Source organism: Rattus norvegicus, chromosome 1 (genome assembly GCF_036323735.1).
Source record: "Rattus norvegicus strain BN/NHsdMcwi chromosome 1, GRCr8, whole genome shotgun sequence".
NCBI classification, from domain to species: domain Eukaryota; kingdom Metazoa; phylum Chordata; class Mammalia; order Rodentia; family Muridae; genus Rattus; species Rattus norvegicus.
The window spans coordinates 105,076,090-105,103,303 of NC_086019.1; the positions used below are offsets into that span (position 1 = coordinate 105,076,090).

Below are 27,214 nucleotides of genomic sequence, written 5' to 3' on the forward strand. Positions count from 1 at the left end.
GAACTCATAGAGGACAAGGATACAGAGAGAAGAGGGGTGCACAAATGTGGGTGGCAGTCTCATAGGCTGGAGGTGGGGGGTGAGGGTGGAACAAAGACCAAGTCCCCTTAAAATGTCTTCCTCTTCACCTCTGGTGCCTCTGGTAATCATCGTCTAGGAGTCTGCTCCAGTTCCTGTGGCCTCCTCCCTCCCTCCATTCTGTTCTTTCAGAATCAGCAGGATCTCTGGAATTCCAGAATCCTGTCCCCAGGGCTAAGGACAGCCCTGCAGCTGCCGTGTGTCTATGGAGAGGTATGTTGTGGGTCCCTGTCTGCATGCCTCAGTGGAAGGTGGGCCTGGTGCCTGTGCTTGCTGCCAGCTGTGTGGACACTGGACCATATCATCCAAAGTGGACCTGAGGTTTATTGGCACCTCCCCCAGGCCACCATTCCCACCCCTCCCAATAATTACAAAAGTAAGAAAAATGCCTTTCCCCGTTCCCCATTCATCCCAGGAAAAATGTCATAATTTATGAAGAAAAGACACAGTCCAAGGCAGCAGGAAGCCTCAGCCCATCTTCTTCCAGATGGTGAGTGAGGCAGTGAGGACTCCAGCCACAAAGATGGTCACTGTCTGCCATGTGGGGGTCCCGAAGTAGGAAAGGAGGCCATCCTGAGAACAGAGACATGGTGTTACTTCAATACAGACTGCAGGGGAAGAGACTTCACATGCAGGGATGCTAAGGAGCTCCAGGAACCCTAGGAAGGAGGGTTGTAAATCTAATGCCAACCTGGTAAGCCTCTTGAGACCCTCACTCAAAATACAAAACTTAGGGCTAGCAAGATAGCTCATGGACGGAAGGTGCTTGTTGCCAGAAAATTCCATCTCTAGAACCAACAGGATAGGAGAGAACAGACTACTGCAAATAATTATCCTCCGACACCCATGCACCCACACACACACAAAATAAATAAATGTAAAAAGTACCTCACTCAACTCATGATCCCAAAATGGGAAAACAAAACAAATAAAACCACGATTATAATCTGGAAGGGACGGCTCACACTGTAATCCCAGCATTTCAGAAGGTAAGACTGGAGATCACAGGTTTGGACCAGTATGGGCTACATAGTAACTTCCAGACCAGCCATGTATGTATGACGCTGTCACAATTAAAAAAAAAAAAAAAAAAAAAGAGGACAAAGGCTGCAGCTCAGCTGCAGAGTGCTTGCGTGTGGAAGGCCTGGGGCCATCCCAACAGCTCATAGACAGACATGTGGATGCAGGGGCTCAGTCTCTCAAGGGCGTCTTCAGCTACAGAGCGAGCCTGAGGACAGCCTCAGATACCTAAGACCATCTCACTAAGTAAATAAATAGATGAGAAACACAAGAACCCGGGCATCAAATCACCAGTGCACCTGAGATTCCAGAAAGGAAGGCACCAATCAAGTCAGGCCTCAGAGAAGTCAGTGGGTACCAGAGGCACCAAGCGGGTACACCTAAGGTCACGCACCTTAGATCATTACTTGAATACCTGGGACACCTCTGTGGTGACCCTTAGTCTGAAAAAGTGGCTCTCAACCTGTAGTTCATGACCCCACAGGGGTTACATATCAAATATTTACATTAGATTCATAACAGCAGCAAAGTTGCAGTTAGGAAGCAGCAATGAAATAACTTCATGGCCGGGGGGGAGGGGGTGCCAAGGGGGAACTGTATTAAGGGGTTGTAGCCCCAGGAAGGATGGGAACCACTGATCTCAAGTACAGCTAGGCCTGAGAGGTCTCACCCAGCCACCCTGGTCTTGGATCCAGACAAGCAGCCGCTCCCGGAGGAAGTCCAGTGTCCAGCCCATGATGGTTCTGATCAGCTCGGGCACTTTAGTGCACAGGGCCTGCGGGGAGCAGGAAGGTTACACTGGGGGCTGAATCTTACCCCACTGCCCAGAGGTGACCTTAAACCTTTGCTTTCAGTCCTCTGCCTTTACTAAGCAGTCTCTCCCCTGTGGTTTAAGTCAGCGCCATTAATTACAAACTAGAAGCTTCACTTACCTGCTCAGGAACCCTGACTCCTCAGCGCCCTCTAGGTAAAAACCAAAAGGCTCAGAGGTAAGGCTCAGTAGTAGGCGATGGTCTAGCCTCTGTGTGCCCCTGGGTTCCACCCCCAGCTCCAAAACCAAACACCAGGAAGAGAGCTAGGAGTACTGTTGACTGCCAGGACTGACACCTAGTTTTAGCTGGTTGGATCAATCGATCGATCTATCAATCTATCTATTTATTTATCTATCAATCTATTTGTCTATCTATGGATCATCAATTTATTTTTGGAAACAAGATTTCTCTATATAGCCCTAGCTGTCCTGAACTCTCTGAAGACCAAACTGACTTAGAACTCAGATTCAACTGTCTCTGCCCGAAGTGCTAGGATTAAAGTTCAGTACTACTACTCCTGGCCCAGACACCTAGTTCCTTTGGAAGGACAAGAGTATGGAGTTCCAGGACTCTAAGGGGACCTAGCTGTAATTCTGGGTCCCTAGGAACATCTGGCAATCTGGAAAGGCCTGAAAGCCCCCAAGGCCCGTTTGACGACCACCTCCCCGTTCTGTTGTTTTGAGCTGCAGTGGCCTAGCACTGCCCACATCTACATCAGACGTCTAAAGTGATTCTCTTGCCTCAGTCATCAGCGTACCTGGGACTATGTGCACAGCGGCACCAGGGCAGGCAATCCACCTCTTCCTTCATATCTGTCACTCTCTAATACAGACTAGCTCTGCCTGAACAAGCCTTAATCCAGACATTCTCACTCAAAGCTAGGGCCCTAAGTCACTTTCTAGAGTGGTTTTCTAGACCGGGTAAGACCACCTCCTGGCAGACTCAGGACTTGACCTCTTGACTGAAACAGTGCTCTCTCCCTGGCCTGCATTCTGTAGGAACCGCTATCCTTTTGCTTCCAGTACTGAAGACCATCAGCTCTGGCATGAAACCACATCAAGGAGATGGGGGACAGCATGGAGGATGATCAAGAGTGTCCCAAAAGTGACAGCAGCACTCACGATAACAAGTGTATCTGCTCCTCCCTAACATACCCACCACAGCCTGGTCTTGAACTTGCTCCATATCTAAAGATGATCTTGAACTTGTGATCCTTCTACTTCCACCTTCAAGTGCTAGAACTGCAGGCATGCCCCAACCACAGCTAGTTTATGTGGTACTGAACCTGGGGCTACTGCACATGCTAGCCAAGCACTCTGTCTCCTGAGCTACAGGCCCAGCCCCTCTTGTGTATTTGTGTGCATGGTGGTGGGAGACAGAACCTAAGGCTCATACATGCTATGCTCAACACTCAGCGGTTCTACCACACCTATTGCCATGCCCATTTCTGTTGGTTTAAGAAAAACAACCTAGGTCTTAGGTAGTCCAGGATAGCCTGAAACTCCGCATTTAACTGCTCTTAACCTTCAACTCCTGATTCTCCTACCTCAGCCTCAAGAGTACCAGAATCATAGGCATTGTGCCACCAGATCAGTTTTAAGCCCGCCTACATTGAGAGATCTTACTTTTTTTTCAAAAAGATTTATTTATTTATTTAATATGAGTACACTGTAACTGTCTTCAGACACACCAGAAGAGGGCATCAGATCCCACTACAGATGGTTGTGAGCCACCATGTGGTTGCTGGGAATTGAACTCAGGACCTCTGGAAGAGCAGCCAGTGCTCTTAACACTGAGCCATCCCTTCAGCCCATGTGAAATCTTTCTAGACTTCTCTGATCCGTCTCAATAGTCTACCTTACAACTCTCTGCCAACCAGAACTTCATCATGGAAGGGCTAGCCTGCTCTGCTTGAAGCAGAGGTCAGGTGCTGGAGACAGCCCATTGCACATTAGGGCCAATACATTTGTTGAATGAATAAATGAAGGTATAGACATTTACTACACAGCCATCTCTCTCCATTCCCTGGACCTCGCCACCCCCAGATCCTCACAGACAGGAGAGGGGTGCACCTCTAGGCTTACAACACTGTGGCTACCCACCTTGAGCACCAGTTTGCTAGCAAAGTAGAAAAGGGCAACCACCCGGCCCCAGTTGAAGTTGCCGTCTGCAAACATGTCAGCTGCCACACGGAAGAAGACCTCTCGGGGGGAGTCTGTATCCACATCAGCAATCATCCTACAGGAAAGGGATGAACAGATGCTGAGTACCAGTATGGGAGCTCCCACATTTCCCCCAGACTGAGGAAAACAAAGACCAACCCAAGCTAAAACAAAGGCTATCGAACTGGAAAGGGCACAAGACACACACATAAGAAAGCGAAGAAAATAAATGGTATCTGGATTGGAAACGCAGGGTCCTGGGGACTGTGTGGACTAGGGGCTTAACTTCGCAGAAACGTGCTTTCCTAAGTATCCACGCCCGGGTCATGGCTCAGCAATGGAAAACCTACTCTGAGGGGCTTGAGGTATGACTTCATGGTCAAGCTCCTGACTATGTTGGGGTACCAAAGGCATGGCTCAGTGGTAGAGCACCTGCAGGCACCAGCGAGGGGCTGGAGACATGGCTTTATGGTACAGTATTTTGCACAGCATCTACTAGTGAGTGGCTCAAAGGTAGAGCTTCACCTAGCCGTCCCCAGTGAGGGGCTGTGAGCACAGCTTGGAGGTATGGCTGAACTGCAGAGCACCTGCCGAACATCCACCAGCAAGAGGCCGAAGGCACGGCTCAGAAGACAAAACTTTCTTAACACCACTAAGCACGGGGCTAGGAGTGCAGCTCAAGGGTAAAGGGCTGGCCTACCATGTAAACAGGCCCTGGGTTCTATTCCCAGCACAGACTATCTGAGTTGAGTGGAGGACACCTAGTCCCTTGGGAGGACAAGAGTGCTAGCCCAGTGCCTGAGTTCTTGAGGTGACAGGAAACCCCTGGATGTACCCCAGGTCCCAGGAACCACACCTCTGCAGCTCCATGTTGTTGTCCAGTTCATCGCCAATTCGCCTGAGACACTCGCTCAGCTTCTTGGTGGATGCGTCCTGGGGCGGCTGCTCCAAGGTCAGCTCAGGTGTCTCCCCAGCCATCCTCTCTGCTCGATCCTGGATGAAACTAGATGTGAATGGACACGGGGATAGGAGCACAAAGTGAGAACCAAGTGTTGTTCCTGAAGCCCATCCCACCACAATAGGGCCTCACACTCACCCCTGTAGCAAAAAGGCCCCTGTCTTCATGATCTGTTCAGAGCTGGTGGGCCCTGGTGGAGAGAGGAGGAAAGGGGTGCCTGGACTCCTGGGTCCCAGGGAGAGTCAGGGGGCTGAGTAGGCTCATAACCCTGAGGGGAGACAGAGCTGGGGACCCTAGTAGTGACAAGTAGGGCTACTGCTTCTGATGGACAGGGGGCGGGACCCAACCTGCATCCCAGCTCCTCTGCTAACCCAGACTGCGGAATCCCTAAAGCAAACAGACCCCCAGCTGGGGGGATGGCGCTGGCCTTCCGATCCATCCCAGGCCACCAGCAGGAAGTGGCGCCAGCGACAAGCCCGGGCCTGCCCGGGGGCGCGCACGCGGATGTCCGCTCACAGGGTGCGGATGCGCCGGTCGGAATGGATCCGCGCGCCCCAGCCAGCCCCCGCCCGAGCCCACAGCCGGAGGGGTCCTGGGGTCCTTGGACCCGGCCTAGTTCTCCGCCTCCCGCCTCACCGCCGCCTCCGAGATGATCCCCGGACCCGTCCATCACTGCCGCTGCCTCTCGCCGGGTGCGCCCCGGCGGCTGCGGCGCGCCCCGGTCACGTGACTCCCCGCAGACGTGCGGCCCTCACGTGGGTGCCCCGCAACATGGCCTCCGCCCCGCAGAACTAGTCACGTGATCGTCGCGCGCTTTCGGGGCGGGGCCTCTGCCATTAAATTCACGCATGCGCGGCGCTACCCGAACCTGGACTGGTTCCCAGGGTTGGTTTTTTGTTTTTGTTTTTGTTTTTGTTTTCTATTATTTCTCCTTCATTAGATTCATGGTAGAGAGTACTAAGGAGGTTAGAGCAGAATTGCCGCAAGTTCAAAGCCTGCCTAGGATATGCTTCTCATCCCAGCATTGGGAGACTGAGGCAGGACGGAATATTGCCTGCCACAAACTCAAAGCCAGCCAGGACTGTAGCGAGATTGCCCCAATCTGGAAAAAAAACATAACAAAACAAAACACTTGACCAGAGTGATGGTCCATAGGTCTGATAGAGTGAAGCAAGAAGATTGCTAAGGAGTTTGAGGCAAGCCTGGATTGCATAGTTTGAGTCCAAGCTGCACTACTAAGAAACTATTTCAAAAAACAAAAACAGGCTGTGTGTGGTGGCTCCAATGTCTTTTAATACCAGCCTTCAGAGCTACAAACAAGCAGATGTCTCTGAAATTAAGATCAACCCAGGCTATTTAGCATTCCTTCTAGTCTCCCCCACACACACACAGTTACCTGGCAACAGACAAGTATGCCTGACCTACTATAAAAGGGGCTATCTGCCCTGTCCAAGCTCTCATACTCTCTTATCCTCTTACTTTCTGCCCCTTCTTCCCCGCACCCCTCCAGCCCATTCCATGAGTTCCTGGCCATCTCCTCTCCCCTCCTTTTCTCTCCCCTTCCCCCCTCCTCCCTTCCCAACTCCACTTCCCATGCCCTAAATAAACTCTATTCCATACTACATTTGGCACTACGTGGTACTACATCTGGCACTACATACTACATGGCTGGTACTTCAGGGGGATTCAGTATGGGCCTGCCGGGGCACCCCTCCCACCTCACCATACCATGTTCTACCAAAACATATCCTGCCTCTATTTCTTTTTTATAAAACACAACAAGTCTACATAGCAAGAGACAGGTCAATTACACTAGATACTGAGACCATCACTCAAAGCATAAAACAAAGAGGAAGATGAGAGGAGCAAGGAGACCCTGGTATTGTGGCCCATACCTGTAATCCCGGAACATGGAAGCCCTATGAAGCCAGCATAGGATACCAAGAGAGACCTTTAGCCTCAAGAAAAGGAGGAGGAGGAGGAGGAGAAGAGTCGGGTGGTAGTTGTGTACACTTTTAATCCCAGCTCTCAGGATGCAGGAAGGTAGATCTCTGAGTTTAAGGGCAATCTGGACTACAAAGCCAGATCCACGACAGCCATGGCTACTTAGAGAAACCCTGTCTCAAAGGAAGGAAGGAAGGAAGGAAGGAAGGAAGGAAGGAAGGAAGGAAGGAAGGAAGGAAGGAAGGAAAAAAGAATAGGAAGAGAAGGAGGAGGAGAAAAGAAGAAGAGAAGAAAGAGGGACAATGTGAAGTAGCAGCAGGTCAGGACAGATTCTGGAATATTCTAGTAGGAGTCTATGAGTCTTCTGAGGGTGGCTGAGACCTAAGACCGGGGGAAGTGTTGAGCAGGGAAGAGTAGAGTTTCTGGGAGTCAGAAAGTCTCTTGGCTTGAGTCCTCTGTTGAAAAGCCCTGAAAGCACCCTGAGTGTTTGTTTGTTATTTGAAATAGCTTCTCTGTGTAGCCCTGGCTCTCCTGGATCTCAGTCTGTAGACCAAGCTGGCCTGGAACATAGAGATCTGCCATCTGCTGCCTCTGCTCCTGTGCAGGGAGTAAAGGTGTGTGCCACCGAGGGCAGCTCTTCTTTCTGTCTTTAACTATTTGTATCTTTTTTTTTTTTTAACTATTTGTATTTTTTTTTCCGAAGCTGAGGACCGAACCCTGGGCCTTGTGCTTGGTAGGCAAGCGCTCTACCACTGAGCTAAATCCCCAACCCCTTTTCTTTTTGTTTTTAAGCGTTGGGTTTTATCATGGTTCACATCACTGTAATGAATTTCATGTGCAGTGTTTTAGCTCATTGTTGGTGGCTCTCACTTACCTTGACTTCCCAAGAAGACTGTACTTGCTTGTTCTCATTCCCTAGAAACTAGCACGCTGCCTGACACATGGTTGTCTCCAAATGTATCATTCAGCCTGGCTGAGTGTCAGAAGGGGACAGTGACTGCCTCTGAGACTCAAGTCTCAGAAGCCATGTCTGTCCCTGGGCCTGAGAGGTGTTTCACATGAAAATTGAAGTAAAAAGAAAAGTTGGGATTTGCTTCCCCTTGGGTTCACATACTGGAGAAGGTAAGTAGGTCCCCAGTGTCACGTGAAGAGGCTATGGGAAGAGGAGTGTCTACAAACGAGAGAAGGTCTCATGGAACCCTGTTGGGCTCTCTGCATCCGGAGTGCTATGATTAAAGGCATGCACCACTTTGCCCAGTGATGAAACTTTCTGTTTCTATTTTTTCTTTTCTTTTCTTTTTTTTTTTTTTTTTTTTTTGGTTCTTTTTTTCGGAGCTGGGGACCGAACCCAGGGCCTTGCGCTTCCTAGGCAAGCGCTCTACCACTGAGCTAAATCCCCAACCCCTTATTTTCTTTTTTTAAGAGAGCAGGTTGTTGGGCTGTAGAGATGGCTCAGAGGTTAAGAGCACTGACTGCTCTTCCAGAGGTCCTGAGTTCAACTCTCAGCAACCACATGGTGGCTCACAACCATCTGTAAGGAGATCAGATGCTCTCTTCTGGTTACATAAAATAAAAAATAATAATAATTTAGAGAGAGAGAGAGAGAGAGAGAGAGAGAGAGAGAGAGAGAGAGCAAGCAGGTTGTTGGGCTGTGGCTGTAGCTCCCTTGGCAGAGTTTCTACCATGCAGAAGTCCCTGGATTTGGTCTCCAATATTGCGTACTCCACACATGAAGACACAACAGCGAATCCCAGTGGTTGAGTTGGGGAGGCACAGAGATAAAGCGTTCCGATACACAGAAAGAGTTTGAGATCAGCCTGGATTACATGACATTCAATCTCAACAAACAAAAAGACAAAGAAACCCTAAAGAGATGGCCTGTTACGAGTGCTCACTGCTCCTAGAGAGGACCAAATTCCCCTGCCAGCATTCACGCTAAGCAGCTTACAATTAACTGCCTCTAACTCCAGCTACAAGGGACCAAACTCTGTCTTTTGGCCTCTCCAAGTACTGCATGCACCTGTGCATACACACATACCTGCACATATGCCCACACTCATTCATAGGATTAAAAATAAATCTAGGAGGCTGGAGACATGGCCAGGCTGCTCTTCAGTGGCCCCAGGTTCACTTCCTGGCACTTACATAGCAGCTCACAGCCGTCTGTAACTTCAGTTCTAGAGGATCTGACACCCTCACACAGACATGCATGTAGGCAAGACAAAAAATGCACATGAAATAAAAACGAATAAACAAAAATTTAAATCAAGCAATCAATGTAGCTGGGCATCGTGGTGCATGGTTTTAAACCTAGCACTCAGGAGGTATATGCAGGACCAACTCTGTGAGTTCAAGGACAGTCAGAACAGTAAAGTCACATCAGCGGGACCCAGCCACATTACATCCACAGTCAATAGCAAAGTATGGTGGATGAATGTGTACATGTCTATGCCGAGTTCATTTTCCCTACTCTTACACAGTCCAGAAGCCCCTCCCTAGGGAATGGGGCCATACACAGTGGGCAGAATCTTGACACTTCAATCAACAAAGATAATCCCCCCAACCACGCCTACAAGTCAACCTAATCTAGACTTTCTTTCCTTAATACTTTTTCCCTAGCCAGGCATGGTGGTGCAGGCCTTCAATTCCAGCACTCGGGAGGCAGAGGGAGGCATATCTCTATGAGTTCAAGGCCAGACCGGTCTCCATAGTGAGTTCTAGGATAGCCAGGCTGTTACAGAGAAACCCTGTCTCTAAAACTGGGGTCTATAAATGCTCGAGGCCGGAGAGGAGGGGTGGGTTGTTGTTGGTTGCTGGTGGTCGTTGTTTGTTAAGTAGTTGGGCACAAGAAAAGAACCAAGAAGAAATTAGATATCCTAACATTGCAGATCAAATTTGAGTCTCTGATCCCGTGCTCTCCACCTCCCAAGTGTGAGGCTTTTTATTTTAAAGATCTATTTTTTTTAAGATTTATTTATTTCGGGGGTTGGGGATTTAGCTCAGTGGTAGAGTGCTTGTCTAGCAAGCGCAAGGCCCTGGGTTTGGTCCCCAGCTCCAAAAAAAAGAAAAAAAAAGATTTATTTATTTCATGAAGAGGACATCAGATCCCATTACAGATTCTGTGAGCCACCATGTGGTTGCAGGGAATTGAACTCAGGACCTCTGGAAGAGCAGTCAGTGCTCTTAACCACTGAGCCATCTCTCCAGCCCAAGTGCTAGGCCTTTAGGCACATACCTCTGTGCATAGTCTGTAAGGTTATGAGGCAGTCCTCATACCTGGGGCTCCGTGGGTGCTCTGACCTTCATCTCAGCCCCAAGTTTCCCATTTTGATGCCTTGACTGAATTAGCATTGCACCGCATTGCCACGCACGCCACGCACGCCTCACCCGGAAGAAGATATGAAGTCCAAAGTACAGTTGTCATGGAGACAATGGTTATTCGCCACCATAATAAGAGAAGTTAAAAGGCAAGACATTGAATTGAAAGGCGTGGTTTTAGTTAACGGTTTGTTTTATCTTTAGTTGATGGGCATGTACGCGTGAGTGCAGTGCCCATGAAAGCCAGAAGAGGGTGCCAGAGTCTCCCGAACTGGAGTTAGCCAGACTGATGGCGTTCTCTATTAGAACAGTGAGTGCTCTTAACCGCTGAGACATCTTTCCAGGCCAAAGCTCTGTACTTTTATTCAAGCTGAAATTTTCTCACTGAAGCATTGCCAAGCAGGATTTAGTACACTCAGTGCCTCTTGCTTCCTGATAAGGGGACATTAGCCAGTTGAGAGGGTATTGGAAAATGTCTAGGCTCTGCGGCCCACACACTCTTTCTGCTGTGGGCACTTACACAGGCTGGGAGCTCCAGCTCTCCCACCCACAATTTGTTTGTTGTTTGAGATATGAGACAGGGTTTCTTTGTGTAGCCCTGGCTGTCCTAGAACTTCCTCTGTAGACCAGACTGGCTTCAAACGCCCAGACATCCACCTACCTCTGGGATTAAAGGTATGTGACAGCACGCCCAGCATCACCCAGCATCACCCAGCATCACCCCCAGTCTTAATCAGTCCCAACAAGGAAACCAATCTCCAGGGATGAGCAAGCTTGATAACGCTACCCTGGTGATCGGTGTTAGTCGCCAGGCATTCCATGTTTCTTTTTTAAATAAGATTGATTTATTGATTTATTTATTATAAGTACATTGTAGCTGTCTTCAGACACACCAGAAGAGGGCATCAGATCCCATTTCAGATGGTTGTGAGCCACCATGTGGTCACTGGGAATAGAACTCAGGACCTCTGGAAGAGCAGTCGGTGCTCTTAACCGCTGAGCCATCTCTCCAGAAGAACCCTTTTCTTCAAGACCAGTTTGGGCTTCTCATTGTAGAGCGACAGGACAGTGGAAAATCACCCTGCCTCTGGCCTGTCCCCAAACCAGGAGCTTGGAAATCTCTACTCCCATGACTCAGGGTGAATGGCCAGGCAATCATCCTGGCTACTCCACTTCGCCACTAGCCACTAGCACACAGTGCATGTTCCAAAGACTATAAAAGCCTGTCCCTCTGCCTGGCCCAGTCTGTCTCTGTTCTGGGTCAGAGGTAGCTGCCATTAAGGGTTTCTCCCGTGGAATCTCTCGTGTGAGGAGTGTTGTATGGTACCCTTGCACCAGAAAACTCATTCATCCCTTCCGAAGAAGCACCCTGGCGAGGGTGTGGCTGGGGAACAACGGAGAGGGTTTACAGTAAAAACAGAGGCAAGGTGACTTTCAGGGGCTCAGATGTCAGGGGCTGTGTGGGAACAACCAACAGCCTTGGAACTCATGGCAGATGGCCTAATGGTTAGCACAATCACCATGGGTGTGTGCGGGAGAGGCAGAGTCCCAAAGATTATATGTCCTGAGGACTTGACTCTATTGGGGAGTTTCACTCTGCTTGTTGCCCTCGGGGTCACCCTTCACCCATAGTCTATGGGTTGTTTCCAGCCCCTTACTCAGTAGTGTCTGTCACCATTAGAACTTTCTAGGCCGGCCAGCTCCCAAATGACGACACAGAGATCTCTTCTTAGTTATGAAAGCTTTAGGCCTTCGTTTATTTGTTCCCAAGGAGCTCTTATAACATAAACTAACACATTACATTAATCTATGTCCTGCCGTGTGGCTTGTTACCTCTCCTCACTTTCACGAATCTGACTTCCTCTGTGTCTCGGAGGCCAATTTCCCTCCTCAGATTCTTTCCCTGAGTTCTTAACTCTCCCCAGAAGTCTTGCCTATCTTCCCCTGCCTCAGCTCTTTATTAAACCAAAGGCAGTGCTGGAAGAATGTTTACAAACACCATGACCAGAGATGCTCAACAATACCAAAGTCTGTCCTGCCGACACAGAAATCAGCATTTGAATAACACAAAGACAGTCTTTACACAGTGCACAGAAAGACCACCCCAGCGGGGTTGGGGATTTAGCTCAACCGCAAGGCCCTGGGTTCCGTCCCCAGCTCCGGGGAAAAAAAAAGAAAAAAAAAAAAAAAAGACCACCCCAGCAAATGTCATTGGTTCTTACAATAATGACGACTGATCTTCAAACATTGCTGCTGGGGCAGATTAATGATTCAACCACAAGCCTTAGGAAGAATTTAAGAGATATAAATTGTTAGTATAGTATAGCATAATAGTATAGAACAGAATAGTAAGGTTAGGATGTTTTTGTTAATGGCTTTAATGTAGAAAATCTTGGGGAACAATCTAAATTTCAGAAAAGCACAGTCTTTATAGATGAGTCTAGGTCTGAAAGCTTCTAGCCTCTGTGCAATCTTATCTACAATGTTTGCAGCCTCTGAGACTCACTGCTGAATAAGCTCACCCCTTTTCTTTCTGAACTCTGGCTGGCTTGGCTGTTCTAGCTCAAACTCCTTTCTAAGCTGACCAATTCGATCTGGCTTCTCTTGGCGTCTAACTGAGTTGTTCTACTTGGCCTCAAACTAACTCTGGCAATCTGTTCTAATCTTCTGGGTCCTCCTCATTCTCTGGCCTGTTCTGCCCTCTTCACCTGTGCCTCCATCGTCCTCTCTTCGGCCTGTCTCTGTAAAACTCTCCCTGTAAAACTGCCTCTTTCTAACTATCTCTCTGCCATGCTCTCTCTTAACAGTCTTTCTTTCCTCTCTGATCTCATGGGAGTGGGCGCATCCTATTCTGTCAAATCTGATTTGTCACTTTGCCCACCACTCAACTAGACATCACTTTCAGACATAGGTGCTTCCCTTCACAAAGTAACTTAACCTTCATTGTTTGGAATTAAAGGTGTCTATGCTAAGGGCAGAGTCACACCACAACCAGAAACAGTTTGTTTTTTTTTTTTTTTTTTCAGTAAATAACAAAATCATGGGGGTTCACAGTGTGATCAAATATCCCACAACAGATACGATTTAATAAAAAATTGTTAATGAGTAGGGATGCACCCTGAGGAATTAAAGTAGAAATGACTGGGGTTTTTTTTTTTTTTTTTAAATGTAGAAGTTGAGATTTGTAATTCTAAGTTTTTTTATGATTACTTTTTATTTTAGTTCCTGAATCTGTTGCCTGCTGTGGATCCCATTCCCCTAACTGGGCTGTTTTGTCTGGCGTAAGTAGGAGAGGATGAATTTAATCCTGCAATGACTCCATATGCCATTTGTGTGTGTGTGTGTGTGTTGCTTCCTAGGGGAGTCTCCCCCTTCTCAGAGGAGGAGGGGGAAGTGGGGGAGAGCTGATCTGTGTGAGGGGGAGAACTGGGAGGAGAGGGGGGCTGATATTGGGATATGAAGTGAATAATGAAAAAAATTACTTTTCAAGATAAATAACAAAGTCATTGATTTTTTTTTTTTTTTTCTCGGAGCTGGGGACCGAACCCAGGGCCTTGTGCTCGCTAGGCAAGCGCTCTACCGCTGAGCTAAATCCCCAACCCCTGATCTTTTCTTTGTAACCACAACTTACAGCTTGCCAGTCAAAGAACTGGCTGAGAAAAAAAAAACAAAAATGACTCTCTGCCTTTCTGTCTCCACTACCCTGGCAATGCCCCTCCCCATACCCTGAATAAATTCTATTCTATACTAAAAAAAAAAAAAAAACAGGGGTTGGGGATTTGGCTCAGTGGTAGAGCGCTTACCTAGGAAGCGCAAGGTCCTGGGTTCGGTCCCCAGCCCCGGAAAAAACAAAAAACAAAAAACAAAAAACAAAAAAAATCCAAGAAACCTTTCATGCCTACAGTTTGTTAGTCTGTAACAAGTTGCTTAGCCACAAGTGTGTGTGGATTCACGTTAATAATCTGCTCTCTGGGGCTGGAGAGAAGGCTCAGCGGTTAAGAGCACTGACTGCTCTTCCAGAGGTCCTGAGTTCAATTCCCAGCAACCATATGGTGGCTTACAACCATCTGTAAAGAGATCCGATGCCCTCTTCTGGTGTGTCTGAAGACAGCTACAGTGTACTTGTATATAATAAATGAACAAATCTTTAAAAAAAAAATAATCTGCTCTCTGGGGTTGGGGATTTAGCTCAGTGGTAGAGCGCTTGCCTAGCAAGCGCAGGCCTTGGGTTCGGTCCCCAGCTCTGAAAAAAAAAATTAATAATCTGCTCTCTACCTGTATTACATACTATATGTAGTTCAATCATGTAAGGGTACTGGGGACCCGGTGGGCTTTGTTGTTGTTTTTACTTAAACTCATTGTACTTAATTTGTTCATTCACTTAAAGATAGAATGTAACCACATTGTAATTTCTAAACTTTTTTTCAATGAGTTTGCTGGGGGATATGGAGGAAAAAATAGAGTTTGGAGCCTTGCTTCATCCATCATGTCAGTGTGTGTGTGTGTGTGTGTGTGTGTGTGTGTGTGTGTGTCCTCCTAAAGTAAAGAGAGAACCTGTTTGGCCTAAAAAGAAGCCTCCTGTGCCTATGTAGTCCACTGACTCCACGGTTCCTCTTCAGACCCTGACTCAACAAAGCTGGCCTTCCACACCCAGAAAGGGAGTGGTCTCCAACATGAGAACAGGGGCTGCTCTGCAAACCATCATCATCGTCGTCGTCGTCATCGTCGTCGTCGTTGTCGTCGTCGTCGTCGTCGTCATCATAACTCCAAAGCAATCATCATCATCATCATCATCATAACTCCAAAGCAATCATCATCATCATCATCATCATCATCATCATCATCATAACTCCAAAGCAATGAGGGTCAGCTTAGTGAGCTCCAAGTAGGAAGAACGATTGCTTGCCATATCCGTCCCAGGAGCTGCATCAGCATTTATCCTGGGGGAAGGTGACTCCGATAGCCTTCCTCACCTCCTCAAGGATTTCAGCCAAGAGCTCACTCTCTGCCAGAGGAACTACAGGACTTTCCTTAAGACCTGGGAAGAGAGACCACAGGAAGACTTGTCTAAAACTTCGTCAGACAGTAAGAGGAGTATAATTCTCAGAAGTTTTTGCGGCATAGGCAGGGTGGTTTGAGAAGGTGGATAGCCCTCTGTATCCTGGGCTAGTGCTTCAGGGTAGGCTAGAACACACTATTCCCCTCAGACCTAGCCCCAGTGCAGTCCACCCTTCCTCACCTTTCCGCAGGCACTCACGGATGTGGTTGGCTTCATAGAGCATGCATGACCCATTTAAAAAATTGTACTCTTTCCCAAGGACAGGCGGAGGGAACTCCTTACTCTCTCCATTCACCACCAGCTCTGTCGGGCACCATAGTTTGTCAATCTGGAAAAAGGTAACAAGTGACTACTCAGCCCTTACCAACAAGGCTCGGGGACTTTACTCTGGACAACACCCTGAGCTCCGGTAACAAGGGCTCTGGCACCTGTGAGCGAAGCATTTACTCCCACTCAGTTTGTGAGGCTCAGGCCTGCCTTCTGCCTGGATTGGGATTGAAGAGTTTGTCCTTAGCGATGTCCCTGTCATACTAAGACCTGTCTGTTGTCCCCCCAGGATCAACCTTAGACTTGAAGACCAGCAGCTCCTTCTGCCACGTAATGAACCACCACAGTGTCCTGGGTGCTAGCACTACAGGCTGTTGTCACTCTTGGCTCCCAGATATTTTTTTTTAAATTTTGAGGCAAGGTCTCCTGTAGCCCAGGCTGGACCCCCAACTCTCTGTGAAGCTGAGGTTGCCCCTGGACTTGATTCTGCCTGAGGTAACAACTGTGTGTGAGACCATACCTGATTTCCTTCCTATCTGGTAGGAGACCTGGAAGTTAAACCAGCCCTCTGCCCACCTGCAGGAGAGAATGGAAACACAGAGACGGCAGCTGGGACAGGAGCGAGCGCAGGACGGTTACACTCCCTCAAAATGCAGGGGAAGTTCAAACTATTCTGGAGCTTAACTTGTTATATAGATGATTTCTCTCATTAAAAAAATTTTTTATGAAGTGTTAGGGATCAAATACACTATCAGGTACACACCAAAAAACAGCTCTACTACTGAGCCCTGCCTACAGCCCCTCACTGGAAGATTCTAAGCAGGTGCCAGATCATGGCCCTCCGTCTCCAGTTCCCCTTTGTGCTTTTTTTTTTTTTTCTCTTTGAGGGCTGGCTGAGTAGTGCAGACTGCCCTTGAAATCCCTCTGTAGCCCAGGATGGCCTGGAGCTTGTCATTCCCCTGCACCTCTAGACCCAGCAGGACTTCCTTTCTTTGACAGCTAGGCATCAAGGGCAGGCTACCACACATGCCATCAAAGTCTCCCACTGAGCCACGCCTGCAGACCAAAATCAGGACTTATTTCTAATGATGGCATTCCAGAAATCTAGGAAAACGTGATCTCTGGTGATACACTGACAGTGTCTGGGAACAACTAGAAAGAAAGATCACGAATACAGCTGGAATGTTCTAGGCATGGCTGGAAACAACGGGAAAGACCGCTCATACACTCATACACCTGGAATGTTCTAGGCTAGGCTGGCATGTTTGGACCTCAACTGTTCACAGAATCAGATGTTTGTGCACGTGTCTTCCAGCAGGCGGAGCTATTTCACAAACTTGTGAGTTTCTGAGACTGGGATCAGACAGCTTTGTAGCAGGTCTTTTGCTATGTTGTGGGTTTTTTCTTTCTTCCGCCCTTTTTCTTCCATCCTTTCAAGTCCCTAACACTAGATAGGAGAGGAAAAAGGATGGAGGGGAAGGGGCTATGGCATTGTTAGACTGCTTCCTGCTGATGAGGGCCATCGAGTTCCTTGGGGCAAATGTGATCTTCACCGTCAGGATATCTAAATGTCTCCTTGTTTCTTCTTTGCATACGACTGACTACTTACCAAGCGAAATCACCAGCAACTGAACAACAGACCACTCCGGCTCTTGGCCCAAGCATTTACAGACCCTCTAAAAAGTCCCCAGAACACCAAATGTCACACAATCGCAGAAACTATCTGCACCTGGCAAAATCATGTCCCCGTCAAAGCACGAGGTAAATCACAGTCAGCTGCTTCGGACAGTCTGAAGCAGCCCCATGTCCCACATCTGGGATTAAAACAAAAAGACATTCCTCTTTCTTTCTTTCTTTCTTTCTTTCTTTCTTTCTTTCTTTCCTTTTCTTTTCTTTTCTTTTCTTTTCTTTTTTTTAAAGAAACCCAAATTCTCACTGCACTGCTTCCTCACCGTCACGGCCTAAACAAGCTGTATGGAAAGCTTCCGTTGTTACAGAGCAAAAGGGTTCCTCCTCCATGCCTTCCCCATGAAACCCACAGGTCTGCAACCCTGAGCCAAATAAACCATCTCTTCAGTCAGGTATTTGGCAGCAGAACAGGAGAAGTAGCACATCCGGCCAGAAAGTGCGTGGGGCTGGGGAGTAACTGGGTGTCGGGGCAGACGTTTAGCCCTCGGGAAGACTAGGCTTCCATTCCTAACACCAAACCCATACAGCAGAACTCACTTGTCCCAAGGCCTGAGGGCATGAGACTGTGGCTTCCGAGACCCAGCCCCCACCCTGAGCACGAGCGCCCCAGAAGCACGGTAAGAAGAACGTTGCTTCAACTCTAGGCCTCCCCTCTGCGGTTGCCGCACAGCCCCCGGCACTTGGCCATGCGCCGTCTCACCTGGGCCATGCCCTTGGTACCATTCACGTACGCTGTGTTGGGGAGGTCGGAGGAGATGCTGCAGGTGAAGCTGCCGTGAAGCCCTCCCGGGTACTGAAGTAGTACGCTGACCGTGTCATCCACTCCTGGGAAGAAGGCACGAGTGAGCCCGGGGCGGAGTCCTGGGTCAGACACATGGCTCATGTGCTGTTGTTTCGTTTTGGTTGGTGTTGCTGGGTTCTACTTGTTGGAGACAGAGTCTCCAGGAGCGCAGGCTCATCCCAAACTTCCTGCTTATTTGACAATTATCTACTGATCCTCTTCATTTCACAAGGATTACAGGCAGATGCCACCATGCTTGGCTGACGAGTGCTGGTTTTTAAGTCTCTAACGTGTGATTAGTGTGCATATGTTGTGCATGCAGAAGGACATGTGCCACTGCACGTATGTAGAAGCCAGAAGACTCCAGAAAATTCTCTCTTCCCATCTTTTCCTGAATTCTGGGGGCCAAACTCTGGTCTCGAGGCTTCCCTAGTAGACACCTTTAACCGGCTGAGCCTGCTCACCTGGCCTGTTTTTTTTTTTTTTTTTTTTTTTCTTTTTTTCGGAGCTGGGGACCGAACCCAGGGCCTTGCGGTTGCTAGGCAAGCACTCTACCGCTGAGCCAAATCCCCAACCCCGCCTGTTTTGTTTTTATGGATCAGGGCCCCACTCTGTAATCCGGGCCAGCTCTGAACTCATGGTGTCTTCCTCTCAGCCTCCCAAAGGCTGGGGTAACTGTGAACCACAATACCCTGAATTAATTATGTACTTTGAATGAGTAATTTTATGGTATCTCGGGGGGGGGGGGCTTTGCTGCTTTTATAGAGGGTGTGGGTTCAACTCCCAGCACCCACAGTGGGCAGCTCACGACTGTCTGTAACTCCAATTTCAGGGGATCCAATTCCTCTTCTGACCTCTGCAGCAGTCATACAGTGCACGCGCGCGCACGCACGCACGCACGCACGCACGCACACATGAAAATAAAATAAATCTTAAAAAACAAACAAACAACTGGCAGGGTGGTGATGCACTCCTTTAATCCTAGCACTCATGAGAGGCAGAAGGATATTTGGGTTCAAGGCCAGCCTGGTCTATAGAGTAAGTTCCAGGACAGCCAGGGCTACACACAGCGAAAGCTTGTCTTGAACTCCCCTCAAAACAAAACAAAACAAAACAACCTGGTGACACAGACCTTTAATTCCAGTACTCAGGAGGCAGAGGTAAGCAAATCTCTGTGAGACTGAGGCTGGTAAGCTTTGTTTATAAAATAATTAATTAATTAGTTAATTAACCAACCAACAAAGAGTGCTAAAAAGGAAGAGATTAGGTCTCTTTCATGGTATATGTTCAGGCCTTGGGTTCTATTTACTATTTCAAAAGAAAGCTAGGAGGCTGGAGAGATGGCTCTGGAGTTGAGAGAACTGGCTGCTCTCACAGAGGACCCAGGTTAAGTTCCCGGCACCCACTAGCAGCTCTCACCAGTCTGCAACTCTAGTTTCAAGAGATCTGGTGACCTCTGCTGGAGGGTACCGGGCATGAAAGCAAACCAGTCATACACAAAACATAAAATTGTGTGTTTTGTGTTGAAGACAAGGTTTCTCTCTGTATAGCTCTGGTTGTCCTGGAACTGGCTTTGTAGACCAGGTTGGCCTTGAATTCATGTTAATTTGCCTGCTTCTGCCTCCCCAGCACTGGGATTAAAAGTGTGCACCTCGGGGCTGGAGAGATGGCTCAGCGGTTAAGAGCGCCCGACTGCTCTTCCAGAGACCTCGAGTTCAATTCCCAGGAACCACATGGTGGCTCACAACCATCTATAAAGAGATCTGATGCCCTCTTCTGGTGTATCTGAAGACAGCTACAGTGTACTTATATATAATAAATGAATAAATCTTTAAAAAAAAAAAAGTGTGCACCTCCACTGCCAGGAATCAATTGTTTACATTTCTTAACTGCTTCTCATTTGCCTTAATAGTTATTTTAATTCTCCATTAACACAACACACCCATTATTAACATTTGACCAGACAAGTAGCCGTCCAGTCTCAGATCACATGACAGCCCAGTGAAGAGCAGACCAGTGTGAAAGGGTAAATGTGTGCAGGATGGAGTTGAGAGGATTCTGAAAGAGACGTTGGGTCCCGCCCACATTTCCTGAAATGTTAGTTCTTTGAATTGCATTTCCCAGAATGCCACGGGCAGCTACTTGCTTAAACCATGCGCATTTGTGCCACTAGCGATTCTGGGGGTAGTTCTTTCTTTGTGTCTGGTTGAGGAATCTCTCCAGCTACCTAACTTGATTTCTCTGGGGAGGGGAAGGAGGGGGAGGGGGAGGGGAGCAGGAGATTAGAGAGAGAACGTCACCTATCGCCATCAGCCAGAGTACGAAATACCTGTTTCATGAATCCTCCCCACAGCTGAAATCTTCTCTGGTTTCTGAGCACCAAAGACCATGGAGAAGAACTGGACACAGTAGATGCCTAGGTCCAGCAGACCACCGCCAGCCTGGTTCCAGTCTGTGGCCCGGGGTACAGAGCTTAAATCCCTTCCGAATTCTGCCCGGGCCACTCGTAGGTCTCCGATAGTTCCTTGGACCAAAACTTCCTGCAGAGCCTCCATGGCAGGAAAAAACCGGCTCCAAATGGCCTGCAGACCAGAGAGGCGACCCCAAGGAAACGGAGGCATCAGTACTAAGGTAATCAGCCTAGGATCTCCCTTAGGATCCTAGTCTTGAGGGATATCTGCTCCCCGTACCCAAAACACGGTTATCTTTCCATAACAAGAGCCCCCAATACGAGGTCCTTCCTTGACCTTCCCCACTGGGACCATCACCCCGGGTTTCATTTATCAACTGTCTCTGTCCCATACATACACATTTTTTATTTTTTTGTTTGTTTAGACAGGATATTATGCAATCCAGGCTGTAACACATATTATGTAGCAGAAGTGAGTCTCAATGGAGAAACTGTCTAGATCAGATTGCCCTGTCAGTGTGTCTGTGTGTGTGTGTGGTGGGGGAAGCGCCTTGATTCTAATTGCTGTAGGAGGGCCCAGCCCACTGCAGGCAGCACTATTCCTTGGGCAGGTGGACTAGCCCTTTAAAAACTGTATTGGTGGGCACAGCGGCGCATGGCTTTACTTGCTGCACTCAGGAGACAGAGGGACCACTGGGGGTTTGAAGCCAGCCTGGTCTTCTACATAGCGAGTTCCAGGCGAACAAGGGCTATGCAGAGAGACACTATCTCAAAAATAAATAAATAAATAAATAAATAAATAAATAAATAAATAAATAAATGGAAGGAAGGAAGGAAGGAAGGAAGGAAGGAAGTCTCTCCCTCTCTCCAAACCCCCTTGAGGCTAAAGCATGCCCCACACAGTCTGAGCAAGTTCTGTCACATTTGCTAGGGATTATGACAGTATCATCCTAAGACAGCCCTGCTGACTTCACTTTGGGGTGACTTCCTTTTCCTTCTGAGAAAGGCATTCATGTAGTTCAGCTCTTTATGAGCTGAAGATAGCCTTGTACTTTTAAATCAAGTTTTATTTTCTCTGTGAATCTGTGTATACATATGTGCATGCTTCCAAAGGTCAGAAGAGGATGTCAAATCCCCTGAAACTGGAGTTACAGATGACTGTGAGCTGTGTGGGTACTGAGAACTGAACTCTGGACCTCTGGAAGAGCAGCCAGTGTTCCTAACACCTGAGCCACCTCTCCAGTTCCAGGCTTAAAGCCACTCTCCTCTCTTTCTTCTCTCTCTCTCTCTCTCTGTCTCCCTCCCTCCCTCCCTCCGTCATTCTTTGAGACGACACAATCTTGTAACTCTGGAAGGCTGCCTTGGAACAGAAAGATCCAAGTGTTAAGATTAAAAGCGTCCACTACCATGCTGGACAGCCTTGAATTCTCCTCCTCCTGCCTCTGCCTCCTTCCCAGTGCCAGGATGACAGAAGGGAAGCACCACACTGCTCCACGAGGGGCTGGGGACAGAACCCTGGGCTTCCTGTATGCCAGAAACGCACTCTGTCCACTGCATTATTACATGCCGGCATCTCTTCAGTACCCCTTAGTTGGTTTTCTCCCTCCCTTCTTCTTTCCTTCCCCCTTCCTTTCTTGAGACAAGGTCTTATTGTGTAGCTCTAGCTAGCCAGACATTTGCTGTGTAGACAAGGCTGGACTCAAATCCAGAGAGACCCACCCGCCTGCCTCTACCTCCTGAGTGCTCGAGTTGAACACCTGATCTCTTCTTGGTTGACTTTAGAAACAGTCACTGGTTTCAGGGGCTGGAGAACAGCTCAGTACTTAAGGGCACTTGTTCTTGTAGAGGACCCAGGTTTGCCTCCTACCAGGCAGCCATAGGGTACTCACAACTCCTTCAGTTCTGGGGGATCTGACACCAACTTCTAACTTCTTCGGGCACCAAATGTATACAAGGCAAATTAAATCAAATTAATAACTAATAGAAAGGTTTTTCTTTTAATCACTATTTTGAAAGTCGTACAGTTTGATGGCAAATTTTTTTGTTTTTTTTTTTTTTGAGCTGGGGACCGAACCCAGGGCCTTGCGCTTCCTAGGCAAGCGCTCTACCACTGAGCTAAATCCCCAACCCTTGATGGCAAATTTTGAGTCTCCCGTCAGCTTTGCCGTAGATGACTGGAGCCAGGTAAGGAGTTATAGACTCCCTTGCCTCGGATGTTCCCTCCCCTGTACTGGGGGTGGAGTTCTGCGGAAGTAGCCTTCCGTTATCTCCTGGTATCTCCTGTTCTCCCAGAGAAGGAAGCTTTCATTGTCTAAACTCTTCCTGGGAGTAGAGGCCTTAAAGGCTGAGTCTCCGTTCTTATCTGTGGGTTCCTAAGGTCCACAGAGCAGTAGCACCCTGCAGAACAGTGTGGGTGCATCTGAAAAGCTGAGCTCCTGCATGTCATGGGACTATCCTGAGCTGCTGCTATGCCTAACACACCTCCCCATGACTCCCTAGGTAAGTCTGGCCCCCCACAACCCCTGAACTTTGAAACCTCTGTCTTTCTTTGGTTTTCTTGCTTTCTAAATAAATACTTTTCCTTCAAGTGGGGAGAAATCAAGTTTGTGACTAGTGCTAGATTCGATTATATCCTGGCCAACACACAGACTCTGATCCTTTTGTGTGTGTGTCTGTGTGTGTATATATATATATGTGTGTGTGTGTGTGTGTGTGTGTCTGTGTGTGTGGGTCTGTGGGTCTGTGGGTATAGTGGGGTATTTTGACTGGGCAAACCTGGGCAACCATGTTTAGTACTGGTAGGTGGTGCTATGTGGATGTGACAGGGGCCTCTCCAGGCTTACCTCCATAAGGAAGATGCCCTGAGAACGGGCTTTGGCAACCATCTCCCGAACTTCTGCTGTGTTCACGCCCATGGGTTTCTCACAAAGAACAGCCTTGCCTGCTGCCAGGCAGAGGAGTACCGCTGGCTTATGCTGGGGGTGCTGGGTGGCGATGTAGGCCACCTCTAGGGTAGGAGGAAAGAAGGGGGGAGGTCAACAGCACTGCCATTGGGAGGCCTGGCCGCCAAGGTTCAGGGACAAGGCTGTGAATGCAGCCCTAGTCCTCTCGTTGGGAAGAAACTACCAAGCTCTTGTGCAGCGGCAATTTGTAAATGTTGGGACGTGGGGCTGCTTCAGGTTGTCCACAGCGGCTGACTATGGTTTGCCTCGCGCTCTAGTGGAGCTGTGGTTCTGCCAGCTGCAGAGAGTGTCTGTGATTGTGTGACACTTGGAATTCTGTCGACTTTTCAGAGGGTTTATAAATGCTAAGCCCGAAGAGGTATTGTTGCTTGAGGTTTGTTAAGTAGTCATGCATAAAGAAGAAACAACAAGAAGAAATTAGATATTCTGACAGGGAAGATCAAACTTGCCCATAATCAGCAGGAAGTAGTCTACTGATAACATCCTCCCCTGCCCCCTTCTGAGCCCTGACTTTATTCAAGGATTTTTCTTCCCTCTCTGTCTTTTTTTCCCTCTCTTATCTAGTGTGGAGAAGGAAAGAGGTGGAGAAGGGTGAAAGAAAGAACTCACAAAGTAACAAAAGGCAGATACATTTTGGGGATGCTGAGGCAGGAGGACAATCAATTGGAGACCAGCCTGGGCTACATAGTGAGATCTATCTTAAAAACCCAAGGGGTCAGGCATGCTAGCCCACACCTTTAATCCCAGCACTTAGAAACTGGAAACCAAGGCAGGTGGATCTCCGTGAATCTGAGGCTAGCCTGGTCTACATAATAAAATTTCAGGCCAGCCAGGGCTATACAGCGAGACCCTTTCTCAAAATAAAACAAAAGTGTTGGAATACAGCTCGGTAGGGCTTTTGCCTAAAGGATGAGAGGCCCTGGGTTCCATGCCCAGTACTGCAAAATAAATAAATCCTTACCAGATTTTCTAGCCCTGTAAAAAAACTTTAAAACAACCTTGGCTCTGAGACCTGGCATCTAAACACAATTTACTATTGTTTGGCTAGTCTCTAGTCTCTGGTCACGTAAATTCCTATTGACGCTGCCTCCTAGCCCGGTTGAACCTGAGCCTTTTCAAAGCCCATCCCTGGAGTCAGGCGCATCCGCAGTCAGACCTTTACCACAGCACAGGCGAAAAGCCTATCTCTGCTTCCACCTCCATCATCCAGGCCACTCACCCACATTTGGCCAGTTCCTCATAGGAGCCATAGGCCTTAGGGATGTTGTATTTCTGTGCAAACTCCTCCGCCCGGTTCAGGTCCCTTGCAGCTACCGCTACCACCTAGTATTGGGTTCAAAGGGTTGAGATGAAGAAGATAAAAGCAGACAAGACACAAGCAACGGAGGAGGCTGCAATGGGGAGCCTCTGGCCTCCTCCAAGATGGCTAGGGAAGATAGTACTGTCGAGGAGGAGAAGCAGACGGACGGTGAAAAGCCAGACTTAGGCTGTGCTTGGTACATGGCAAGACTGAATAAAGAGGAAAGGGAGTCTCTACGTGAGCCCAGGATCCAGTCTCCAACTGCACAATGGCGCCTCATCCCAGTAGCCGACACCTAACCCCCCCCCCCCCCGCAAACCTCAAGCACCTCAGGTTTACAAGACTAGGTGAAGAGGAGGAGTGAACTAAAAACAAGTCTCTTATGGTCGGGGAGGGGAGCAGAAAAAGGGTCTCCTCTTCGCAGAGTCACCTTCCGTCTCAGACCTAGGGACTCTACTCCCTCACACTGGGGGCTCCCCCGTTCCTCGGACTAGAGACTCTCCCTTAGACCCACGGCTCCACTCCTCCCTCAGACCCAGTGGCTTCCGAGGGAGGTGCACCTGGTGCTCCGAAGGAGGCAGTGAGCTCAGCACGGTGGTAAAGTCGCTGGCAATTAAGCCAGCCGACACGATACCCCAGCGCAGCGCCATTTTGGACCTCTTCTGCCTGCAGGGGCTGGAGGCGGGGCCAATGCAACCTCGCGCTACTCGCCGCTGCCTCTTCTTCCGGAGGAGCAGCGCTCTGCTCTCCAAGCACAGGCCTTGGCTGACACTTTGACCCTTAGGGACAGGACTGAGGAGTTGTGTGTGAGAGAAACAGTCATTCTCCAATGCTTTGAGCTCTGGCTCACTCGAGCTCTCTCACCCTCTCGCTCCCTTCTCCTCCTACCCCTCTTCCCTCCGTCCCTCCCCCTCCTACCCTCCTTCTCAGTGCCTAGCTCTTGCCCAGGCAATTCACAGTATAGCCAAGGCAATCCTCTTGCCTCAGCTTCTTGTAGTGTAGTGATACATGCATACACCACCTTGCCTGTCTTTTATTTTGAGACAGGGTTTTGATAGTTGTTATAAATTCGTCTGTGATCTCAAGAAAATGACCACAGGATCCAAAGTATTTCTGACAAGGCAGAAAGTTTTACTTCTGCAGAAGGGTGCACAGCCTTGTCAAATCCAGCTAGACACAGCCAATAGGGACCCACTTTGTTTTTGTTGCTTTGTGTGTGTGTGTGTGTGTGTGTGTGTGTGTGTGTGTGTGTGTGTGTGTGTGTGTCTGTGTGTGTCTGTGTGTGTGTGTGTGTGTGTGTGTGTGTCTGTGTATTATCTTCCAGGAGATCCAATACCTTCTGTCCTCTGTGGACCCCAGGCATGCACATGGTACACATGCATGCATACAAACAAAACTCTTAAACAGGTAGAATAAATTAAAGAGAAAGAAAAGGTGGTGATGGAGGAGGAGGAATCCTTGGAACCAGACTTACAGATGGTTGTGAGTAGTTCATTATCTGAGCCCTCTCTCCACCCTTGGATTATGTCTTTGCAAGTCTCTTTATTGATGGAACTTGATTTATCTCACTTAACGTTTAGAAAGTATGTGCATCTCATTGGTAATAGTTCTTCATTTATAACACAATTTCATTCTTTCTTCAAATCCCCTGAACACTGTCTGACTGTGCCCAGGTGTTCACAAGTCACGCATTTAGTAAGACATGGGAGTTTTATCAGTTATCATTGCTTTTAATTAATCATTGAACTAACTGGTTATGTAACAGTGATTTCAGGACTAGAGCAAGGGAAGCCATGGCTGAGGTCACTTTCCCGTCCCATCTCCACACAGCCTTTGACAGGAAAGAGCCTTCCCTGACACAGGTGCCACAGGTACACATGCTTAAGAAAACAATCCTCCTGCCTCAGCTTTCAAAGCAGCTAGCCTTTTTATAACTGCTGGAGTAGGGACAGAGTTGTCTTCAGTGTCCCTCTGTGTTCCTTTCCTGGCTTAGGGCTGGACCTTCCAGGGATCACTTTTCTGTTCTGGAAAACTGAAGTCCCCAGTTTCTACTTAAAAAAAAAAGATTTATTTATTATATATAAGTACACTGTAGCTGTCTTCAGATCCCCATTACAGATGGTTGTGAGCCACCATGTGGTTGCTGGGATTTGAACTCAGGACCACTGGAAGAGCAGTCAGTGCTCTTAACCACTGATCCACACCCCACCCCCACCCCTACAGTTTCTACTTACAAGAAAGTCTTACAAGGATTATGGCCTATTATGTAAATATTCTCAACTGGTTGGCAAAGTCTACCTTCACCAAGACAACATCCAATTTCTCTCACCTGTAAGAGATTGGTAGCTGGAGGCTAGAGAGATGGCTCTGGTTAAGAACATGTGTTGCTCTTACAGAGGACCTGCATTTGGTTCCCAGCATGTATCCACATTGCTCACAATCAACTGTAACTC

General features: G+C 48.3%; 3 protein-coding genes across 9 annotated transcripts in view; 1 reads left to right on the plus strand and 2 right to left on the minus strand.

Moving 5' to 3' along the window:
• Positions 1-382: 382 nt before the first annotated feature.
• Positions 383-5,817, minus strand: Bax (BCL2 associated X, apoptosis regulator). 2 transcript variants are annotated; one of them, XM_063281064.1, is made up of 7 exons: positions 5,667-5,817; positions 5,169-5,220; positions 4,929-5,075; positions 4,013-4,148; positions 1,755-1,873; positions 770-793; positions 385-674 (listed from the first exon to the last, which is right to left on the minus strand). In XM_063281064.1, the coding sequence occupies exons 1-7, from the start codon at positions 5,698-5,700 to the stop codon at positions 509-511; spliced, it is 678 nt and encodes a 225-aa protein (XP_063137134.1). In that variant the 5' UTR covers positions 5,701-5,817; the 3' UTR covers positions 385-508.
• Positions 5,818-12,018: 6,201 nt separating this feature from the next.
• On the minus strand, positions 12,019-26,471 carry Dhdh (dihydrodiol dehydrogenase). Of its 5 annotated transcripts, none has more exons than XM_039094072.2 (7): positions 25,320-26,471; positions 24,681-24,784; positions 23,342-23,505; positions 20,418-20,670; positions 18,008-18,132; positions 15,532-15,679; positions 12,019-15,330 (listed from the first exon to the last, which is right to left on the minus strand). In XM_039094072.2, the coding sequence occupies exons 2-7, from the start codon at positions 24,709-24,711 to the stop codon at positions 15,221-15,223; spliced, it is 831 nt and encodes a 276-aa protein (XP_038950000.1). In that variant the 5' UTR covers positions 24,712-24,784; positions 25,320-26,471; the 3' UTR covers positions 12,019-15,220. The 5 variants fall into 5 exon arrangements, with proteins under 5 accessions (XP_038950000.1, XP_001076463.2, XP_038950004.1 ...); XM_001076463.8 differs by having other exon boundaries at positions 23,342-23,517; positions 24,685-24,784; positions 25,322-25,643; XM_039094076.2 differs by lacking the exon at positions 24,681-24,784 and having other exon boundaries at positions 25,322-25,635.
• Positions 22,795-27,214, plus strand: part of Tulp2 (TUB like protein 2) — a 37,360-nt gene continuing 32,940 nt past the window's right edge. The window contains exon 1 of one of the 2 annotated variants that reach the window (XM_063266801.1): positions 22,795-22,997. In XM_063266801.1, coding sequence (XP_063122871.1) covers positions 22,967-22,997 — 31 coding nt within the window. In that variant the 5' untranslated portion in view covers positions 22,795-22,966. The remainder of the gene's footprint in view (positions 22,998-27,214) is intronic. The other variant, NM_001012168.1, reaches the window with a different exon arrangement.

Bases quoted from the DNA above. Each gene is read 5' to 3' on its own strand.
- Bax (XM_063281064.1), bottom strand. From the start codon at position 5,700: ATGGACGGGTCCGGGGATCATCTCGGAGGCGGCG. The intron at 5,221-5,666 runs GTGAGGCGGGAG...TCTCTCCACCAG, and splicing joins GGATCATCTCGGAGGCGGCG to GGCCCACCAGCTCTGAACAG. The intron at 4,149-4,928 runs GTGTGGTTCCTG...CCTTTCCTGTAG, and splicing joins AACAACATGGAGCTGCAGAG to GATGATTGCTGATGTGGATA.
- Dhdh (XM_001076463.8), bottom strand. From the start codon at position 25,411: ATGGCGCTGCGCTGGGGTATCGTGTCGGCTGGCTTAATTGCCAGCGAC. The intron at 24,785-25,321 runs GTGCACCTCCCT...ACCCAATACTAG, and splicing joins TGCCTCCTTCGGAGCACCAG to GTGGTAGCGGTAGCTGCAAG. The intron at 20,671-23,341 runs GTAAGCCTGGAG...TCTGGTCTGCAG, and splicing joins AGGGCATCTTCCTTATGGAG to GCCATTTGGAGCCGGTTTTT.